This window comes from Tenrec ecaudatus, chromosome 5 (assembly GCF_050624435.1).
Source record: "Tenrec ecaudatus isolate mTenEca1 chromosome 5, mTenEca1.hap1, whole genome shotgun sequence".
NCBI classification, from domain to species: Eukaryota; Metazoa; Chordata; class Mammalia; order Afrosoricida; family Tenrecidae; genus Tenrec; species Tenrec ecaudatus.
The window spans coordinates 177,184,778-177,207,750 of record NC_134534.1 but is presented as its reverse complement, the minus strand read 5'-3'; the positions used below and the strand labels follow the sequence as shown (position 1 = coordinate 177,207,750).

Genomic DNA, 22,973 nt, shown 5'->3' with positions numbered 1-22,973 from the left:
AATCACTTTCCCCCAACACTAACTAACGACAGCAATAGTAAATGACACCTTCTTTGATTTCTCCCTTAAGTGAAGCTGTTATCAATCGCAGGGCAGTATTTAAAAGGAAGTCAGTCTTTCAACTGATTATTCTTCCCAATAGAGCTGAGTGGCTGAAGAGTTTGTTTTAAAAAAGGAAAAACAGCTAATAAAAAAAGAGTTGGTGACATTCTTAAACCACGAATCACTAGCTATTAATGTTACATAAATACCAGCAAAAAATGGGATGGGAGAGAGGAAGCAGGAATAAAAAAGAAGTGCAAATGGGAGCAAAATTAATGGTGAGATAAACAACCCCGGCAGCCTTGTAGTAAAACTGCCTAGTCAACTTTGCATTTGTAAAAATGCAACCTGTTCAAAGTACACAAGCTAGGAAACCAGCCATATGAATCTGGGTCCTAAGCGCATCAGTGTCATTAATACAATCCCATCCAATAAACCAAGTGTTTTAAAATGCTTCTCTTCACATTAAAAAACAAAATCTAAAATGGACCCCCCCCCGCCCAAAAAAAACCAACCCACCAAATATTTAGTTTTTCAGCAATTTGTCACTTATGTGGTAACAGGGTCCTCAAACATGGTTGATGCTTTGAACCAGCAAAAAGCCTATAAACTAATTATACTTTTATAATTTTAAGTACTGAAAACCCATTTGAGCCGAGGGAGTTAACTCCTTCATGTGCTAAATTGCTGACATTACACTGGGATTAAAGTAAAACTTTTCAGCTGAAACGAAACTATATTTAACAAAGGTCATGGTCCATTCTTCCTGCAAATGAGTTCAATGCTTACATCTACCATATATACTCGAGTCTAAGCCAAGTTTTCCAGCACATTTAAACGTTGCTTCTGTGGTAAAATCAAGTGCCATGGCAGATATTTGGGTCGGCTTATACTCAGGTATATACAGTACTTTAATGGAGAGCAATATCCCAAAAGGATCAGCTTTATCTATATTGTATATCCTCATGCTTTTACCAGGCCCCTTGTCCTCCCCCCCAACCTTGCACTTCCTAAGAAATAGAGAAAAACAGTTTGGACCTCCTGAATACTCACTCCATGCTAAGTAACATATTCATTCTTAAGAACTTTCTATTACGAAAAGAGTGCTCAATATGTTCAGACAAGAAAAAGAGAGAATTTTATTTGGCAGAAAATCGAGCTAATATGTCGGCTGATATGACATTGCATTAGGCACATATAAGCTACAATATTCTTATCAAAAAATGTTTACTCTGAATCTAGTAGTTATGGATTGAATGTGTCCTGCCAAAATATGTGTATTTATAAGGCCTATATTTATACATAGGAAGCCTGGTGGGGTAGTGGCTACATGTTGGGTTACAATCGCATGGTCAGCTGTTTGAAACCAGCAGCAGCTCTGAAAGAAAGACTGGCTTTTCTGCTCCCGTAAATAGTCTCAGGAACCCTATGGGTCCTGAGTCAGGGGGCGGTTGCTATGAGTCAACATTAACTCAGTGACACTGAGTTTACTTGTGATATTTATACATGAAGAGCTTGCTTGGAAATAGAGATTTTCTTATGTTGGTAAGATCAGAGTAGCCAGAGTCCAAAACTAAATCATTTCTAAGTGGTGTGTGTCTTACCGAAAGAGCAGACTAGCCAGAGATAAACAAGAGGGAAGAAAGATGCCACAGGAGGAAGGCTAGGAGCACAGGGGTAGCAAGGTTTGCCAGTATTCGCCAGCACTGACGGCTAGTTTAGATTTTGGGCTACTTTTAGGATTCAATCAAATGTAAAACATTGGTGGATTGTATTCCACTTTAGACAAGCATTGTAAATGACATTTTATTTATTTTAAATAAATCACTTTATTCTCTTATCACAATCCATCCATCCATTCACTGTGTCAAGCACATTTGAAATGTTACATTTTAAAGATGTATTAGGTTTTTAAGACACAAATCCATAATATAGTTTTATACCAACAAATTTTAGATAAGTCAAAATGCAACTAACTGTTTAAAAAGTAACTTGCTTCTTTTCACTGTCTCTTTTAAATCCTTAATTGTCACAAAAGTTAAATTGTTGGAAATACAAATTCCCCCAAATAGTTTTCTCTCTCCTCAAATGGAAATCCAGTGCTCTATAATATGTAAAAGTGAATACAAGCACGATTAAAACAGACTGTAGTTTGTCAAAAACAATTGACAGTAAATCATTTTATTTAGTCTTCTGTTTTCCAAAGCACCTGGAGTTCTTAAAAAAACTCAAACTCATTGCCATTATGTAGATACCAACTCACAGCGACCCTGTAGGACAGAGTAAAACTGCCCCTATGGGTTTACAAGACGGTAACTGTTTACAAGAGTAGAGAGCCTCATCTTTCTCTGCCAGAGCTGTTGGTGGTTTTGAACTGCTGACCTGGTGGTTATTAGCCCAATACATAACCAATACCCTTACCGGGGCTCTTTCTGGGATTTCTGCCCCCCTCCCTTTTCCTGAATGTCTGAAATTTCTATAACCTTGCTCTGTAGATATTGTAGAGCAAGGCCTCAAACCACTTCAAAGCTGCTCTTGCAAGCACTGAAGGAATGCACAGGGTTACTCCAAACCCAGGCACGCTGGAGACTTGCAATCTGGGATTTCTTAGCATCAAAATCTGAGTTCCTGCCCTAAAATGAAACATCACAGAGCTACTGACTAGTTAATCATGTTGTAGAAGAAAATGTTCCGAATGCAACTTAAGATTATAACATTAAAAAAAGAAAAAGCTACAAAGTATAACATATATAGTACAATAGTTACAACATATTACTAGTTAGCAATTTCAAAACAAGATGCTGAATTAGTTATTTTTCTGGGTTTTTCAATTTACCTTGCCTGATGACATTTTCTATTTTGAACACTTGTTAAATCAGAGAAATGATCACTGAGATGGCAAAAGGTGATTCCTTCACGGTTTTCTTATTTGTTTTTATATTTTGTGATTTTGGAGAAATTTCACATAGCAAATTAGGTTCCCATTGAACAATATCATACTTTTCACAATGTGGGAGCATTCTCAAGATTCCATTTACATCAACTCATGACACCGAATTGTTTAGCAACCCATTGCTGAAAGATTCCATGCAAACCAATGGTTCAAAAGCCAGATATAAACTACCAACCTGTGGCCATATGTAAAAGCTTACGCTTGCTTGCTTCCTCCACCACGTACAGCCACTGGCTGGTTGTTCTGTGTAAATGCACCCCCTCCGCGAATTGCACTTGGATGAGTTGGAGAAGCTGCGGGATGTTGCCCAGGTCGAATAGGTTTAGCTATCATGAAAAATAAGAACTAACTTTAAAATAAAGCTTAACACACAATAACAATGACTATCTAGGTCTCTTCTCTTTACTCATTGCAAATTCCCAAATCTATTTGTTTTTTGTTGCCTTTTAGTTTCTCTCAAGATTGTTTTATCTTTACATTGATTGGTTACATCTTTTTCTCCAGGAGCCTACATATCATTAGTAGTTGCTGTCGAATCAGTGGCTGCCACCGGACTCATGGTGAGTAGAGAGCACATCTCATACCAGGCCTTTGAATCCTAGAGCTACAGGGTGGGTTCCAACGCCCTACTTTTAGGTCAGCAGCAGGAAAGCAATGGGCTTGTACAAGCCAGCCCCACAGCTCTTAAGCCAGTTATTTCTTCTAAGGCACAAAGTCAGGCTGATGGCATGTTTCTGTGATTCTCCTTTGCTCTATACAAGTTCTCCTCTCTTGTTTTGTTCGTTCTCACTCCTATAAATACAGCTATGCCTAGGCTTCTCTATTCTTTTCTGTGCCAATCCATTAAAAAGGAATCAGATTATGTTTTCAACCAGGCAGTGTTCAAATCAAAGGTTTAAAGCTGTTAATGTTCTTCGAACTGACCAATTTGGGCAGAATGTCCTCTTCTGGCCATGTTCTTTGACCTCACTGCTTCCTTTATGCGATCTACTTCTTGCTGATAGCGTTTGCGATCACGAGACGCATTTTCTTTGGCTTCTTTCAGCGCTGTCTCCAAAGCCTTCACTCTCTCAGCTGTAGCTCTAAGTCGCTTTTCCAACTTGGGAAGTTCACAGCGAAGATCTGCATTATCACGCACCAACTAAAGGCACATAAAGAAAATTTATCTAGGTTTAACAAGGCGAAGTGAGAAAATAGAAACATTTTACCATTTCTCTTCAAAAGGTTACACTACATTTTAGTCAGGCTTGTTTTCCATTAAGCTAATTTAAGCATAAAACATAACAATATATCTTTTTTTCATAACAATCTTTTTTATTCCTAAGATTATATCTTATACCTATTATTTCTCTCTTTTCCCCCCTCCTCCCTCCCTCAGGACCCCTTGATAATTTGTAGATTATTTTGTCATATCTTGCACTGTCCAACGTCTCTTCACCCACTTTTCTGTTGTCTGTCCCTCAGGGAGGAGGTTATATGTAGATCCTTGTAATCGTTTCCCCCTTTCCACCCCACCCTCCATTGCACCTATTATTTCTCTTACACATATTAATTTTATTTAATTTGAAGGATGGGAGATGGTTGTATCCCCCTACAACTTGAAGATTAAGTTATTATACTTGTGATAGACCACTTCAGTTACGACACTAATCTGGTGTAAAGGAGTACTTTTACTTTTTCTAAGTTAAGTAATCATAAACTTAGTTTTTAGTAAGCATTGACGACAAGAGAAAATAAAATGGCTTTAACCGTACTGTTGTGTAAACAGGCATACAAGACAAAAATATAGAACAATTACATTATGAAACGTTTTTACTAGTAATCTTAATCATACCCTGATAAAAAGTAAGCAGAACCATCGTAAACATTACTTATTCATTATATATTTCATACTCTAGAACATGAATTGTAAACACATTTTTAAAAGTTCTATATTTACAAAGACTTGCCCCCCCAGAAATTAAAAAAAGTTACTATAAAATTTTTAAAGTGACAAACTAGAAATACTACAGAAAAAAACAAGACAATAAGCTTCCATTGGCCCTAAGTATACTCATTAGAAAATAATTCCAAGAGTTGCCAGTGGTTCTAATTGATTTATAAAAAAATAAAGGATCAGGGTAAAAAATTCCTTAAAGCTTTAAAAGATTTAAGTATTTGCTACCCACACAATTCTGCTGCCTTAAAACACCCCTTCTCACCTGTTTATGCACTTTAGTGAGCTGTTCAAGATTATTTTCAAGGAAGGAGATTTTTTGCTTTTGTGCAGCACTGCCTCCGGTGTCATCAGAATCGATCTCAGCACTCTGAAGAAGAACGTGGGGAAATCTTATAGATCGCAAAATCCAAGTGCTGTAACTACATGACCAATTTTACACCACTTGCAATGTTATTTTATTTATGAATACACAGAATTCTACACAATATGTGTGAATTTTAACCAACTATCTACACCTGAGCATTATTATATTACCTTTTTAACTCTGGTGGCCAGGTCCTGAACAAAAAGCTTCCTCAGGTTATGTAAAGTCTGGAGTTCTTTTGCCTTGAATTAAGAATAGCAATATTTTGAGAATTCAAACTTCAAATTTAAAATAAAGGGGGGGCATGCATAAAGTGCCCTCCAATCCTATGTATTTTCTTACCACTGTCTCTTCCAAACCCTTCAAGTCTTGTCTCGCTTGTTCTCGTCTGTCTTGCATAACTCTATAGTGAGAGAACATAAATATGTATTTTCAACGTTGATTCCCTAAAGTCTGAAGGCTTGAAATCAAATCTTCTTCATCTGGAAGGATCAGTTCTTACACTCAAATCAATGAAGGTGGAAGCTATTAAAAACAGTGTATCTATGTACCTTTCAAAGAAGTTTGCATATTCTTTTTAATCTCCTTTTAAATGTATTGCTTACTTTAAATAAGTATGCCTCCCCATATGGCAATGGGAGAAGATAATTAAAAGGTGGTAAAATTTAAACAAGGAAATGTTCTTATTTTAAATTATGTCACATATAACATGCTGCTATTTATCCAAGAGTTATGACTAACTTGGGATTACAGAGACTATAAACTTTACCACACTAAAATATTTGTCCTATTTTATATTAAAATTATTCTAAAGAAAATTTTGGCTGATGATTCAAAAGAAACTTGATCATATAAAATTTACTGATAGTGTGAACATCCCTAATAACAGCCTGCTTATCTGCCAACTGTCTATTGTAAATTTCAATTACGTAAAAACAATTATAATCATACAAATTTTTTATGCTCAGGTTGTAGATAACTAAATATTAAAAATAATCTTGGTAAAAGACACTTAGAAAAAGAAAAATGATAAAACGTTCTGTTTAAACGGCTAAAGCAATCACATTCTTTATGTACAAATTAAATGATACAAATTCCACCCTTTTTGGGGTGGTGGGAGGGGTGGTAGATAACACAATCTTCTGAAGTATTCGATACTCTGCTTTAGGTATGATGGACCCGAAGTCACAGGATAACAAAGAACAGCACACAGGCTGCTAAATGAAAATCTGCGTTGTGATCCTCACTGAAATACACCTAGCTCGCACTGCAGTTCAAGAAGCCACTGCAAGTTTCTAGGTATAATCAAATCAATTCAATTTCAGAAAAATCACACTTCAGCAAACAGAATATACTCAAAAACACAGATCCAATAGAAATGTAAGTTTTAATTTTTATCCTCTAAGTAAGGTATTTACTCACGTGAGTTCATGTAGTTTCCTGCTCTTGTCCTGATCTGTAGCTTTCAACTTCTCATGCTCTACTCTCAGACGCTCCTGTTCTAACATCATTTTCTGGTTCTGACTGATAAAGGAGAGGGGGGAAGAAATCCAATATTAGCATCAAAGTTTTCTGAATCTGAGAAATTACTCTGAACTATACATAGCAATGTTATTAAAGCAGATGGAGATTTGCAGGGAAAAACCATCAGTATCTCATAAAAATCTCAAACCATCTCGCCGAGGCCTCATCTACTACTCAGTCCCATTGGTAACTGGAGAGAGTGAGGAGAACGGAGACTCTGCTACTTAGCAGCTATATGAAGGGGCTTCAAAAATTTATGGACAGATTCTATTATCTTTCAGTTCCATTTCTCCCTGAATTTTTGAAGCCTCCTTTTCCATATTTTGCTTAAACCATGATTTTATCCTTCTATGGCTTTCGTCTCACTATATCCTTTACTATAATCCCATTACGTAAAACCCATGTCCTGAGGTTATTCATCATTTTGTTTACCTTTCTCTGTGCATACAGTTATGGAAGTAGAAAACAATGTCATGTTATCTAAACAAAGATTACAACTTTTACTTGAAACAAACAGAAAACCCCAACCCCAAATGTTAAATTCACAATTTATCAATAAGGTTTTTCTGAAAAAAGGATTTCTTTTTAAAAAGGAAGACAAAGAAATTATTTGGAAAATGATCACAGCCTGCAATAATAAATTTATTATTTATTATTCCTACCTTCGCCCCACCTATACATTTAGATAAAAAATGCAAAGAAAACAGCAAAAAAAATTTTACTTGGTACTTTAAGAAATGAGAAAAATGGGAATGAAAAAAATTCTGTAATTTCAACGCAAAACATGGATTTCTAATAAGGACATACTTCTGTTGCCCATCAATAACCAATTTTACGGCTGACTACTGAACAACAAGAGAATGGGCTTAAGGGTGTTAACTCCCTGTACTCAAGAACACAATGAGAACTGCAAGAGACGCTGCTATACGTAAGTCACTGGAGAAACAAACTGCTCACAGGCAGATGCTTAATGTCACAGCTCAAACCTATGGTGTTCATGTATTTTTTTCATCTAAATACCAATTTTTCTGAATTGGTTTCTAAATAACTCTTCTAAAGAGTAAGAGGAACAGAAAAAGCCTAGTACTTACTCTTGAAGATCAGTAATAAGTTTTTCTTTGGCTTCAACCTCATCTCTCAGACTACTGATTTGTTTTTGATGAGTTTCTCGGTGACTTTGGATCTGTTGTTCAACAGCTTGCTGTAATTATTGGGAAGGACGGGAGGAAGAGTATAAATGTTAATCAGAGTAGTCAAAATAAGTCATGAAGTAAAGTTGTCAGAATGCACCCTGACCTGACACTTACCTTCACTTCATTTGCCGTTTGAACCTTGTTTAAATGTTCTTTTTCCATTTCATGCACTTTCTCTATTTGGGTACAAGAAAAAAAGATGAAATCAGCCTTCAAGTTGGAAAGGAAATGAGGCAATCTTCTAAAAGTCTTCTAGATCTACATATAATATACAACTTCTTTACTATGTAATTACAAGTTGATCATTACCATATTCAGACCCACTTTCACATTAAAATGTATGATTTATTATCATCGCAAGCTGTTTATATTCCCAGCGATCCCTTTTAGTGTGAATGAGTTTACTATAATCAAATAAGTAATACACACATACTCTTAAAAATAATGAAGAACTCATACCTTGTGCTCGAAGCTGAACTAGTTCTTCACTCAGAGAATCAACAGATTCCTCAAGCTGTCTTTTCTTTTGCTCTACATTTTGAAGGTATTCAGTCAGTGATTTGATTTTTGCTTCATGCTTTCAGGGGAAACAATAATACACCAGTATGAAGTGAGGGGAAAAAACTCTCTCACGCACACATTCTGTTGTTGAAGATTCCATGTAAGCAGGTTTTTATATATATCTAAACTTAGAATGTTAAAGGGTTTAATTAATACAAGTCTTCTGTATTGCTTGAAAACTAAGGCCCAGAAGACTGAAATATGAAATAGTGATTTCCAGCTAGATCACCCCTCGTTCCTTTCGTAACCTCTATCCGGAAAGGGCCATGCGGTCATTGCCCAAGTCCTAAGAAATCTGGTTCCTCAAGCCGAGATTCATCACTAGTCACATCTTACTAGCAGAATTTCTACACTTAACACATATTAACAAACATAATCGTTTCACACTTGTGATAAAACTCACTCAGCGAATCTTTGAATGTTAAGGCAAAAAAGACAAACCATACAGAAGTTCATGTTTTGGAGAACTTTTGTAATAAATGTGTAGCATCCATTTAATCCATAAAGAAATGCTGTCCGATAACACATACTTGAGAGATACGAAGCTGGCAGGCTGCTAACTCCTTTTCATTTTCTTCCATTTTTTTGTTGCTCTCCGTTTGTGTGCTTTCTAATTGTTTGCAGCGTTTTACCATTGTCTTTACTTCTGATTTCATTTTGCTAATATATAGTCTTGCAACAGTGAACTCTTCATCTATCATGCCAGTTCCTTCAGGCTGCTGGGAGGAAAAAGTGAAACAAAAACTTCAGTAACTTCCACATGCGCTTTTACCGTTAGATTCTTTGGGGGAGAGGGGTTACTTACTTATTTCCAGTAAGCATACACAATATAGAGTTTATTTATGCCTTTAGAGCTATAAACTCAAAATAATATTGTTAATACACGTCTACAAGTTAAAAATTAAAAAAAACCTAGTTTATTGTGTGCATGTAAAGCCAGCTTAAAATTTAACAGTAAGAGGATGTGAAGGCTGCAGTGAAAAAACAACTGTTGAGCTCACCAAAGGGGAGTTATGGTCAGTGTATAGTCCCAATTTTCATGGGAAATACACACCAAAAAACAGACAGCAGCCAACACCATAGGGAAGAATAACGAAGTCAGAGGACTGAGATTATCTGACTTAAGAGTCCCACTTACAGAACAGGAATCAAGAGAATGTAGTACCAGTGAAAGAATAGAAAAAATAGGTAAATGGAGTAGAAGAGACCCAAACAGTCAACTGATCTTATTAGTTGAAGAGTAAAGACAATTCAATGGAGAAAGGAAAGTCTTAGGAACTAAAACTCCACCCACCAATGAATCCAGTCCTAGGCCATAAACATTGTTCACAAAACTTCTAAAAGCTAACATAGGAGAAAATCTAGGTGACTTTAGGATTGGTGACGAATTTTTCAGATAAAACTCCAGTCAATAATTCATGGGGGGAAAAAGATTGGTACATAGGCTTCACTAGACATTTCTGCTCTCCCAAAGATACTGTTAAAACACTGAAATTAGAAAAAAAAAAAGAGGACCTGATGCAAAGGGCTTAAGTGGAAAGCAAATGCTTTGAAAATGAATAGGGAAAGGAATGTATGGATGTGCTTTATACAACTGATGTATGTATATGTATCGATTGTGATAAGAGTTGTATGAGCCCCTAATAAAATGTAAAATTAATTAATTAAAAAAAAAGAAATTATAAGTAGGTTTTTTTTGGGGGGAGGGCACGAGATGGAAATTGCAAAAATCTTATAAAGGACTAGTATCCAAAATATACCAAGAATTCTTACACTGTACAAAAAAGGTATACAGATGGCAAATAATCATATATGGTAAGATTATCAACACCATGTCAGAGGGAATTACAATTTAAAACAGATACTACCACATGCAATTGTATCCAAACCAAACTCAGTGCCATCAAGCTGAGGCCGATTCATTGTGACCCTATAGGCTAGGGTAGAACTGCCCCAGTGAGTTTCCAAAATGGTAACTTTTAACAGGGAGAACAAAATCTCATCTTTCTCACATGGAGAGGCTAGTAGTTTCAAACTGCTGACCTCTTGGATTGCAGACCAACTCATAATCAGTAGGCCACCAGGCCTATGCTGTCAGAATTGCTAAAATCCTAAACACAGATAACATGAAAATCTTGGCAAGGATGTGGAGCGACCAAAAAATTCCAATTCACTGCCAGTGGTACAGATGCAAAATGGTACAACCACTTTGCCAGACAAAGGTCAACATAGCTCTAACCATATGATCCATTGGTTGTGTTCTTCAGTAGTTACCCAAATGAGTTCAAAAATTATATTCAACAAAAACAAATGTTTGCAGCCATTTTATTTACAACTGTAAAAAGCCTGAAAGCAAACAAAGATATACCAACAGGTAAGTGAATAAACTATGGTATATCCAAAAGAAACAAGCTAGTCAGCCAAAGAAAGTCATGAGGGAACCTTAAAGACACATTACTAAACAAAAGAAAAAATAAGTCTGAAAGGCTACATGCGGTCTGATTCCACCTCTATGGCCTTCTGAAAAATGTGAGAGACAGTAAAAAGATGAGAGGCTGCCAGCAGTGGGGAGGGGTTGGAAGAAATATAAAGCATGCAGGGGATTTGTTAGGACAGTGAGTGTATTCTATGTACTACAGGGATGGTGGCTGCATGGCACAATGTATTTGTAAAAATCTATGGAACCGTGCAATATAAAAATACGCACAAAACAAATATAACTACTACCTACTACTGTTCCAATCAAAAGATAATATATAATTTACTAACAACCTTTTAAGTATAAAATCTTTATGTAGTAGAAGACAGAAACAGATGTGCAGTCCCAAACACCTTACTTACTAGGTTTACTTTAGCATCCATTATCCTCTTCTTCTATTTAAAACAGCTGATACCATCTATCACACATGAACTTTGTGAAAATAAAGTTAATAAAGTATGACTTACATACACAATCATACTTGATGTTCAGTTACTATGTTTACCTTTACATCATTATTTCCTACAGCAATTCCTATTTCTGCAAGGTCTTTTAATAAGGACGCCATCATCTCTGTTGCTCGCTTTTTTTGGTGGTTTGTCATTTCCTTAAGTTTCTGAAGCTCAGCATCTATACTTGCTAAAGTTGCCTAAGACCAAAAAACAAGAGTACAGTTAAATCTGTGACATAAAAACTAAGTTTAGTGCTAACAGCCATGAGACACTGAACAATTAGATGCAATTTCCAAATGCTGCTGTAGTATTATGTCTACTTTTGCAAACGGAGTCTCGAGTAATATTTAGAATCAAAATGACAGTTTTCTGGATGGTTAGTACATTTAATGTACTTTCTGTACTCAATTTAAAGAACCCCCCAAATGAAAACTATTATATTTGATACTACAAGCAATTAACCAGGAGCTAGTGTTAAAGTATCACTCACTGACTTCAATGACATTAATTATAAATTTAAAGTAATAGCTCTCTTACCAGCAACAAAGAAGTTCCACAATTTTGAAAATTCCAACTCAACTTGGCTGATTTTAAAATTATTCATTATATCTCACATCAGATACTGCATTTTAAATGCAACACACTGTCTTCTCGTCGATATCTTTTGGTAAAGACACGATCATGTTTGGCTTATTTATTTATTTCTGAGTATCAATGGAGTGAATGTTCACCCAGTTTAACTTACTGGTTATCTTGCAAATCTCATAATCTAACAGGTTGAAATTACTAGACATTTCCTCTAACAACAAATAAAAATACTGTCAACATATGAAAAGATGCTGAACATTAAGGAGTTTAGAGCTTCTACTGCTTGTTTACTGCATCATGAGGGATTTTAGCGGCACAATGGTGATACCAATGTACCAGTTTTAAAGGCTGAAGTTAGTGACCATGTGCAGGGCAATCTGTTCAGAGGCGTAGGAAACTTCTGTTGTTCCTCAAATCAGTAATTAAGTTTGCTAATAATTTAACTAATCAAGACTTCAAAAATATCTCGATATCCATTGTATTAAATTGCAACTTCGCGTTAACTGGATCCCCAGAGATGAAAAAGGTAAAATGAATTAGAAGCAGGGAATTAAACAAAAAAAATTCCCATGCTGATTCCACCCTTTTAGAAAGGTGACTATGGACAGGTAAATAAGTAGTGGGCACTGAGAAGACTCCAAATCTAGCCCCTGACTTCTAACCAGGAGGTGAGCCTTATGCATCCATGGTGATGTTTAAAGTAGTGCAGTGGCAATCACAGTCACATAACACTTTTTGGCATCAATGTCACAGGCTGGCAATTCTTGCCCTAGAGCAATGACAAGTTAACATCCCCGCCCCCCCCCCACCCAAATCTCACTATATTACGCTGTTCCTGGTGTTTGCAGTAAAATATTAAATGAATTTTTTTATTAAATGAATTTTAAGCTAAGTGAAGTTATATATTTTTTGCCTACACCAAATAATTCACTTAGAAGACCAAGTGGCATTTTCTTATATTTATGTAGTCTTTCATTGTGGCTTGAACAATCATCTAATAGCTTTACTGAGTAACAAGGAGTTTTTTTCCCTCCTTTTAAAATGAGGAATAGCAAGCATCTTTAAAAATTGTTTCTGAAATGACAAATTAATAGAACTTTAGAAACGAAAACAAAAATCCATATTCTTGCCTCTAAGGTTTCATATACAGGAGAAACTGAAGTTGAAAATTGATCTCACCAATCTTATGTTTATACAGAGACAAACAATTTAAGTAATTTTCAATTAAGGATGCCTGTAGTAAAATATCAAGAAAACGAAATTATATCATACCGATTTCTGATTCAGCTCATCACTAAGCATTTCATATTCCTTAGTTTTATCTTCAACTTCCTGAGACTTCTGGTCATAATTGACAGCAAGTTCCTCTAAGGCTTGTAAAACTTCTTTCACTTCTTCTTTAGATGCATCGTTTTCTGCTTGAAGGCGGTTCAGCTCAGCTTGCATATTATCTTGATCTCTCCTTGTAGATGCTAGAAGCTACATGAAGAATGATACAACTTTTTTCAACCAAAATAAAGTTTTTTTAAAACAAGTTTTTTAAAAAGAGTATCTGTTTGCGTTATCATTTGCTAAACACAAAGGGGACGAACATGTGGAGTCTACAGAGTGTAGCAGCACTCATTTATTTATTCAGTAGATTCTACGTCCACCATACTGTGCATAGGCACTGTACTCAAACAAATCAAACTCACTGCCATTGAGTTGATCCCAACTCACAAACAACCTACAGGGCAGAACAGAATTGCACCATGAGTTCCCAACACTCTAGAGGAGGCCTCATCTTTCTTCTGTGGAGCACCTGGTGGTTTCAAACCACTACTCTTGCAGTCCGTAGCCCAGTCATGACCCATTATGCTACCTGGGCCCAAGAGACTGTACCAGACACTGGAAAAACAGAAGGGAAGTCAAATAAAGACTCTGCCTATAAAGAACCTAGTAGATGAGAAAAAGGCAGTTGCCATCAGGTAGACTGATTCTCATAAATAACCAATGTACCAGAGAAAACTGTTCGAAAGAATTTTCAGTTATTATTTTAATACCAAACCACCAGACCTTTCTTCTATGGCAACTCTGGTAGATTCAACTCCTATACCCCTACCCCTACCCCCACCCCTACCCTCATGGTCAGCAGTCAAGCCCATCAAATAGTCGCACCACCCAGGAACTCCAGTAAGAGAGGAATGTGTATAAATACCTGTGATGTAAGATGGAAATAAGAACCATAAATAAGGGACAGAATGTGACAGGTCACGTGCTGGTTTGGTTAAGGAAAGGCTGCTATTTCTGGAGGGACAGTATTCATGAAGGAGATGGTAGGAACATTTAGAAATGTGTGCATGAGTCAATAAAAGGAAGGCATGCTAATTGCATTTAGGAGTGGAAATTGCATTTAGGAGTGGGGACAGGGTGTCCTTTAGTACACACAAAACACAACGAAGAACTATCCAACTCAAAATGCCCTCAGTACACTTTTGAAAAACAATGGTTTTAAGCTGAAATAATCAAAAAGTGATCTGGCTAGGACTAATCTGACCCCAGGGATCTAATTTACTTTAAAAAATTTAAGTTATACGGCTTGTTTGGAAGCAAGCAAACAAAAAAACAACAAAATAGCCAACAACTACAAAAAACCCTAAATGGCCATGGAGTATTACGCATTGCTAAAAACACAGATGAAACCTCAAAAGCATCTCATGGTATGAATCAACCTGAAGAACATGATGTAAGCGCACCATGATAAGAAAAAAAACAGCAAAGGTTTTCATACCAAAAGGAACAGACTTTGGAGGTTGGAAGGAAGGGGTAAAGATAAAGTCTAAGGCAGAGGGTATGGACTTGAGCAGGGGTCCTCAAACTTTTTAAACAGGGGGCCAGTTCACTGTCCCTCAGACCTGTTAGCGAGCCAGACTATAATTAAAAAAAAAAAAACTATGAACAAATTCCTATGCACACTGCACAGATCTTATTTTGAAGTGAAAAAACAAACAGGGCAAAACCACCCGGCAGGCCGGATAAAGCTCCTCACACGTGGCCCGCGGACTGTAGTTTGAGGTAGCCTGAGCTTGAGCGAAGGGGAAGAGAGTCACCCACAAGGAGAATAAAATCAAAGGAAAAGGGTTAGTAGGGTCAGTTCCTGTGAGATAGCAGCTGTTGACATAGAAATGGTTGAATACAAGCTATAATTTAACATATAAACCCCCCACAGAATTCACAATTGTTTTAAAAGAAATCCTAAATGAGGGGTTTCCAATCATCCCCTACAATGCCTGGTGAGATGGGGGTTCAAAATAAATGAGAAAGAAGATAGTAGTTAAAGAACTAAGAAGACAAAAACAAAGATTGTAGAAATGAGCAAAACAGACTCATAGGGGTGGAAAGGGTGAAGAAAAACAATTCGTATTCATGTGATGTGTCCACCTGACAAGAATAAAGAAAATGGGCTTCAGACATTATCATTTTTTCCTTCCCTTAATAATCAATTCTCCATTTGTGTGAAAATGAAAAATCGTTTTCCTATGTTCCTTTTCATTTTCACGTGTAAATACTTTTCTTAAATGGATAGGCAGTCTAGGGTGACTCGAGGCCATTTCTGTACATGTTCCCATTTGATTCACTGGGGAAGTGACCTCTTCTATAATTGAACGTTGTTTTCTTTTGACGTCTGTTTAATTAATAGCCAACTTAGAAACAAAAGGCTGACACTGAATTTTGTTTGTGGAGATACGGTGATAAACATTGTGCTTTAATGAAAAGAAAGTACAAAACAGAGTTAAAAAGCTGATTAGATGTAGTTGAAGAATAAAAAAAGCCTTCTTCCAGTCAGATGGACATAAATTTTCAAAAAGGGAAAGAAAAATGTTAAGAGAAAGTCAAATCTGCTTTTAATCTATATCCTGTATTAATTTATCTACAATAGAGCATGCACATATTCAAGAAATTGAAAAATACATGAGTATAGTCTGAATGCTGTAGATTTTAAAAATCTTTTACATACTGAAATGTTAAAGCCAAACTATAGAGTTTCCATTGGAAATGATAGAAAAGGTATTCATGCAACTTGCCTCTTCCTGATCCAACATCTGTGTCTTCAGTTTCTCAACCAACTGGCTTTGTTGATTAATTTCTTCATCCTAAAAATGTAAAGAACCAGTTAGCAAAACAGCTCACAACTTAGCTCTCATTATTTCCTAACATCAATTGTAAAATTAAGCAACATACTTGAATAGAATAAAAAACAATTATAAAGTGTTTTAAAATTTTTTGCAGCTTACTATGTTTCTAAAAGATTCAAACTCAAACGTGTTGTTATCGAGGCGATTCTGACTCGAATCTGTAGCACAGGGTAGAAGTGCTCCTGTGGGTCTTCTGAGGCGGTAATTCTTGATGGGAGTAGAAAACCTCAGCTTTCTCCCACTGTACAGCTGGTGGTTTTGAACTGCTGACCTTAAGGTCAGCAGCCCAACTCTTAACCCATGATACCAACAGGGATCCTCTTTCTAAAAGATCAGTATATCCCAAAATGTTTCAGTCATTTTTCCAACAGCTTCGACTAACCAGCCATTTATGCAAGGATGGGACTGCTGACTTACAGAAAAATCAAACAAAACAAACCCACTTTTCCCCCTGGCTTCTGTTTTTGCCTGTACCTCTTGCTTCATATTTTGGCAATTTTCACATTATTGGTAATGCAGGTTAAAAAACCCCAAAATATATTGTTTTCATGCTATTTTCTATCTAATCTCTAAATCATTTTTATTAGGGTTCAGAACCCTGGTTATCACTTTGGTTCCCCAATGATCCCATTTTTGATATGCTTTAAATCAAACAAAAACACAACATACTTAGTTTACATGTAAAATTCTATACTTTCTGCTAATACAATTTTTTAAAGTTTAATTAAAGTCAAGAAATATTTATATATTACGAACTAAAAAAGTAAACTCACTGCCACTGAGTTGATTCTGACTCAGTGCTTCTGTAGGACAAGGTAGAACGAGCGGCCCCTGTGCGTCTGAGAGAGTGTACCGCTTTACAGAAGAAGGGCTCCTCTTTCTCCCATGGAATGGCTGCCGGTGCTGAACTAATGATCTTTCCATTAGCAGCCCAATGTGTAACAACTAGGCCATCAGGATGCTGCTTCTTTTATTTTAAATCATTTTTTGGGGGCTCATACAACTCACCACAATCCATTCATCCATTGTGTCAAGCGCATTTGTTGCCATCATCATTCTCAAAACATTTGCTTTCTACTTGAGTCTTTGGTATTAGCTGCTCATTTTCCTCCCTCCCTCTCTCATGAACTCTTGATAATTTATAAATTATTATTTTGTCATGTCGTATACACTGTGCGACGTCTCCCTTCACCCACTTTTCTGTTGTCCATGCCCCAGGGAGGGGGTTATTCGTAGAACCTTGTAATTGATCGCCCCTTTCTACCCCACCTTCCCTCCACCCTCTCACCACTGGTCCTCAGGGGTTCATCTGTCCTGGATTCCCGGTGTTTCCAGTTCCTAGCTGTACCAGGGTACATCCTCGCTCCCAGGGCTTAATACATCACAAGAACCTGCGATACTGAGATAGGGGGAACACCCCCCCCCAAAAAAAAACCAAAAACCAGAACATGGATAATACCTACTTTGTCATCAAGTTGTTTGTATAATTTAGCAATTTCTTCTTCACACTTTCTTCTTTCTGCATCAGTAAAGTTCCCAGTAACCCCCATTGTGGCTGCAGGTTTGTCGTTGATTACAGTAATATCCTTATCCACCGTGAAAGCTTCCAAGTTAGCTTTCTCTTTGTCAAACTGTTCATCAACAGGCACTGTCTCCCCTACAATAAGAGCACAGAGAAGTGAACAGCAATCATCTCGTCACAAATCAGTGAGATTAGTCTAAAACTGACTTCAATTTCAGCCACTCTTACGTTTCCTATCTTGCCACTTTCTGAGGTTGGAAACTGGAATTATCTTTGACTCTCCCTTCATCTTCTAATTATAGTCACCAAATATTTTAACTTTTACCATTTCTGCCCTGAGTGACTTTATAGATTTCAGGTTGCTCTTTGTATGTATTAAGTCATAAAAGTTCATGTAAAAGGTTTTATTTGGTGGTCCCTAAGCGCTTTAAAAGATAAAAATGGCTGTTTCGTATTTTTATTTACATTAGTACTCATTAAACTTCAAACACAAAAAAGGCACATCTACCATTTCGCCATCTGTTGAGCTCATTTTCAAGCCACTGAATGGTGTTCCTCAGGGTCTTATTTTTCTCTTTTTCTTTTTCGTACTTCTTCTTCCATTGTTCTGCAGTTAATTCTACATTGACACACACTGTGTTCTTAATGGTTTTGGCCCTAAGTAATTAGAGGGAAAAAAAAGAATTAAAAGTTTTAAAGTGATCTTATTTTTCCATATAATATGCATGTTCTTCTTGCCTAGTTAACTTTAACTAAATACTGAAGGCTATGTAATTCATGTTTTTCACAGACCAATTTAATTTGGGCTATCCTCAGCTTTTACAAAATGAAAGTCAACAACTTTATAAAGCTTAAAAAAAACTAGTATTAGAAATCATTGTTGAAGGTGAGCGATAAAGTTCTCTTGAGTCTTCTAGGCTAACCATTCTCGTACTCCGTGAACCTATCATGGAGTGTTAACAGGTTTAAAACAGGGTTTTGTGTGATCAACTTTTCTGTCCTGTTTCAAATGCTTCAATGCTTATTTTCAAACGCTGAAACACTTAATTTTTTAGTGAATTAAAGCTTCCTCTACAATTTTACTAAAGTAACGTTTGATTTTAGTTTATACTACACTCACATCCAATCTAAAAAATAAACTTTGCTATTAACTGTTTCTCAATGTAAAGGAGTATAGTTATCACACTCACCTCAACCATCCAATGCCCTAAAGTCAATTCAGACACACTGCGACCTTATATAGGATTTGAGGCTAAATTGCTACAGAAGCCACTAGCCTCGTCTTTATCTGGAAGAGCAGCCGGTAGTTTTGAACCAACGGTGTGGTTAGCAATGCTATCTGATATCAAATTTTATGTATTCTTCTTAAGCTCTAAGAAAAAACCCATCCCCCTTTAGGCTTGGTATTTCTTAAACAAACCTTTGACCAAAAAGGAGCGTCGATTTTGTTTCAGACTCATTGTACGATGAAGGAGAGCAGCAAATTACAATAGTGGTTCTACAGTTACCACCTAGTGAATCTTGAAGGATCCTGGTCATTTTACTATCGCGGTATGGAACATACGTCTACATACAAAAAAGAAAACACAGGAAACTGAAGGGATTCAGAATCACTCAATTTGCTACATAAATCTGCTATTTGATGGGAATCATGGTATGTATACTATTCTGACTCATAGTCACACTACAGGACTGAGGAGCACTTTCCCGCAAGGTTTCCAACGCTTTACATCTCTAAGAATCAGTGACCACAACTTCTTCCTGTGGAGTCAATGACCTTTCGCTCAGCGGTCGAGGGTTTTAACCACCATGCTAGCAGAGCATCTGACACATACTGTACTGATACAATAATTTTCTAAGACAACTTACTTACAAAAAGTGATTCATAGATAAATCTTTCTTGCCCTTTCCTGCATGCACCTATACACATATACGGAGTCCTCAGATTATTAATGAAGTCCTATTCCTGAACTTATCTTTAAGGTGAATCTGTACTTAAGTTAGACTCGTTAGGTACAGTTCTTAACTACTATCAGTTGTTAAATGTTTGTCCTAGTACATACTGTATCTATGCATAATAAGCATTAAAGAAACATTTTTAGATACACCAAAACAACTTCAACATAATGCAGATGTAACCAATTCTGATGTCACTGAGCCACGGGAAGCAGAGTATAGGACAGATGGGAGGTGCCTGTTAGACGTACTGTGCATGAGCCAGGAGGCTGTGGTGCCAAACGTCAGCAATGAGCCCCAGATTAACAGTGCATGGGGCCAGGAACTTCCGAGCCCTCTGCTTTTGCCAAAGAGCAAGCTGGCCGCAGTGACAGCCAACTCAGGAAAGAGAGAAAGGGAGTTGAGGGAAGATGGGAGAGGAAGCCAGACAAAGAGGAAGAGAATGGGATAGAGAACAAGTAGGAATAAATTTCCTAAGAAACAGACATGGGTGGAAGGAGGGCTGTGGGGAGAGGTCGAGAGAGGAGGGCTCACAGAGGGTTTCCCCGAAAGGGTTATGAAGAGAATGGTTATAAAGAGTTGAAAAGTTCCCTCCACTAGGTGGGGGAGCCTGTGGTGAGGTAGTAGCTATGAAGGGCAGGAATTGGATGTCAGGAGGGGGAAGAGAAGAGTGGCTGTGGAGAGCTCCATGCACCAGTGCGTGTCTGGACCTGTGATAACCAGGTGGCAGCATGACATTTCCTCTGGCCTGGATCCAGGGTGTTGAAATGAACAGGGGAAGGCTTTATAGAAGGGTGATTTTTAACTACAGGTTGTATGTAAGTAAGATGTGTATATATAACCTGGTGAATTCCTATATGGACTTTGATGTTAAAATAATTCCCTCCCAAATAACAACTAGGAAGGAGAAGGCTTGCATACTCACATTACCCTCAGCCAAAGCAGAAATGACATTTCCAAGAGCCGAAAGCGACTTGTTGATGTTCTTAGCTTCATCCAGCACAGCACCTTCAGCTCCAGTTTTACTAACCTAGTATAACATTTTGGGATAATAAAACAAAATTACAAGTGTTCAATATTTTCCTTTAATTTTCTGAAATTCAGAGTTCACCTCTGAACTAGACCAAATCATGAATATAATTTTCCAAGAGTTTACAGCAAGGCACCACTATTTTTTGAGCACTACTCGAGAATTTTCGTCAAACAACTACTTGCATAAGCAGTGACTATAGAGACACCAAATTCTAGTTTGTGGTCCTGAAAAAAAGGATAAATTAGAAATGAGGAGCTCTTTCAATTATGCTGAAGCATAATGTTGATGCTCTAGCTGTCAGAAAAGAGTGGCCTAGGTTAAGTTTATAAAGACAGATCCTGGATCAACAGTCTCTTGGATTATATCCGGGGAGGTTGGGAGAAAAACCAGGAACTAGTAACAATGAGTATAACAGAAGAAAACATTCCAAAATTGATGTGGTGATGATTGCACCACTCTTTTTAACATAACGGAACTACGAAATTGATGATACATAATTATGTCAATTAAATTGTTGAAAAGAGCCAAGTTTAATTATATCAGCAGGCTTGTTTCTTTAAAAAACAAAACGAAACAAGATCAACTCAAGTAGAAAGCAAATGTTTTGAGAATGATCAGGGTAACAAATGTGATTGATACAATGGATATATATATGGATTGTGATGAGTTGTTGTATAAGCCCTCAATAAAATAATTTTTTTAAAAAAGCCAAATCTCAAAATGAGTCGATGAAAACACCCCAAACCCATTTGTCAACGAGTAGTCAGTCAGTCTCAGGAACCCACAGGGGTCGCTGTGAGTCAGCATTGACTCCTTGATGGCAGCGTTGGCTTGAATGTTAGCTGAAGTAGCTTTGTTTGAATTCCCAACATTCAGAGACAGGCTTTAACACAGGTTTATAAGAATTTTGATTAGGAAAAAAGTGGTCTATCATTATAGTAAGAAACTGCCTTAAGCAGAACAGAAAACATGGCCAAGAATGTAAACGTATTTTGATACAGACTAGAATCAGATCATGTATGACTTTAACAATGAACTAACCATCCAAAGAAGTGAAACCAAAAGAGAAAGGACTAGTAGAAAGTTACCAGCTTTTAAATGGTGACCCACTGCCAGTAATAATTTTTTTAAAAAATTAGAAAAAAAGGATACCTAATAGAATTCTTACAACTGACATATACTCACGGTTTCATAAAAGCAACTTAAGTCAAAGAACTTTGGTTAAAATGGATTATGGTGCAAATAACACAGTAATTTGAAACTTATTAACTTATCTGAAAGCACTGGTGTTAATGGTTTTAAATCTTAAAAATGTTTCCAGTCAATTTGATAAAAGTTTTTAAGATATGACAATGAATACTCTGTAAGTAGAAAAATCATGCTAAAATTTGCAAAAATCCTTAGATTATCTACCAAAAAATACCATAAAGATTTTTACCTTTTCACTCCCAGCTAAATCAACAAGATAAAGTTTTCCACTCAGTTTTTGTTCTGTTTGTGTGTTTTCTTGTTTTACATTAATAAGGAATATACTGTGACTCCTAGAGCTATGTTCATTCATATCTGTAAAGAAATCACACAGTCAACTATAAGCAAACACAGTTTTCTTTTACTACTATCTCCAAAGTAGTATAATATGCCAGCTGGATAAGCATATGTATTTTAAGGTTGTTTCGCATCCCAGCAGTGTTAAACATTCTAACTCACTTGTAACTGCTACATGTCTGTTGGATTTTCCTTCATCTATGGTATCCATAACTTCATCCGGACTACATACAAAACGCTCTGTGCAACCCTGTAAAATATTTTTTCTTTAATGTCAACAACCCTTAAAAAAGATAGGCTTTGTTTAAACAACCATTCTATATAACGTTATAAATACCTTTACATAGGGAACTCGATTCTTGTCTTCATGAACTGAAAGGTTGGTCTTTGAAACTGGGGAGAAAAACAACCTCTTTAAATCTTAGCAACGTCCTCTTAAATTCAACACTGGCTATGAATTAATTGATTCCTTCTCCAAGCAGCATAGAGACAACAAGTGAATTTTTAAAATTACAAAAACATCAGGATTAAAGCAAGAATCCCCTAATCCCCCCAAAAATAAATATATAAAGCAAGAACTCATGGAAATAATAGATTTATACAGAAACAGCGAAGCAATATAGAATTTTAGGTCAAGTCCAACCTCG

General features: G+C 36.6%; 1 protein-coding gene and 1 non-coding gene across 3 annotated transcripts in view; both read right to left on the bottom strand.

The window, feature by feature from the left end:
- Window positions 1-22,973, bottom strand: part of KIF5B (kinesin family member 5B) — a 48,903-nt gene that overhangs the window by 5,520 nt on the left and 20,410 nt on the right. The window contains exons 6-25 of one of the 2 annotated variants that reach the window (XM_075550327.1): window positions 22,664-22,719; window positions 22,489-22,576; window positions 22,220-22,344; window positions 20,674-20,778; window positions 19,213-19,358; window positions 18,301-18,449; window positions 17,734-17,927; window positions 16,160-16,228; window positions 13,368-13,574; window positions 11,561-11,704; window positions 9,107-9,292; window positions 8,475-8,592; window positions 8,130-8,191; window positions 7,914-8,023; window positions 6,721-6,822; window positions 5,641-5,701; window positions 5,469-5,540; window positions 5,197-5,301; window positions 3,920-4,136; window positions 3,171-3,321 (exon numbers count right to left, since the gene is read on the bottom strand). In XM_075550327.1, coding sequence (XP_075406442.1) covers window positions 3,191-3,321; window positions 3,920-4,136; window positions 5,197-5,301; window positions 5,469-5,540; window positions 5,641-5,701; window positions 6,721-6,822; window positions 7,914-8,023; window positions 8,130-8,191; window positions 8,475-8,592; window positions 9,107-9,292; window positions 11,561-11,704; window positions 13,368-13,574; window positions 16,160-16,228; window positions 17,734-17,927; window positions 18,301-18,449; window positions 19,213-19,358; window positions 20,674-20,778; window positions 22,220-22,344; window positions 22,489-22,576; window positions 22,664-22,719 — 2,447 coding nt within the window. In that variant the 3' untranslated portion in view covers window positions 3,171-3,190. Of the gene's footprint in view, window positions 1-3,170; window positions 3,322-3,919; window positions 4,137-5,196; window positions 5,302-5,468; window positions 5,541-5,640; window positions 5,702-6,720; window positions 6,823-7,913; window positions 8,024-8,129; window positions 8,192-8,474; window positions 8,593-9,106; window positions 9,296-11,560; window positions 11,705-13,367; window positions 13,575-16,159; window positions 16,229-17,733; window positions 17,928-18,300; window positions 18,450-19,212; window positions 19,359-20,673; window positions 20,779-22,219; window positions 22,345-22,488; window positions 22,577-22,663; window positions 22,720-22,973 lie in introns of both variants that reach the window. The other variant, XM_075550326.1, reaches the window with a different exon arrangement.
- LOC142449660 (small nucleolar RNA SNORA9) lies at window positions 2,504-2,638 on the bottom strand. The gene has a single exon (XR_012784785.1). It is a non-coding gene; the product is annotated as a small nucleolar RNA SNORA9 (small nucleolar RNA).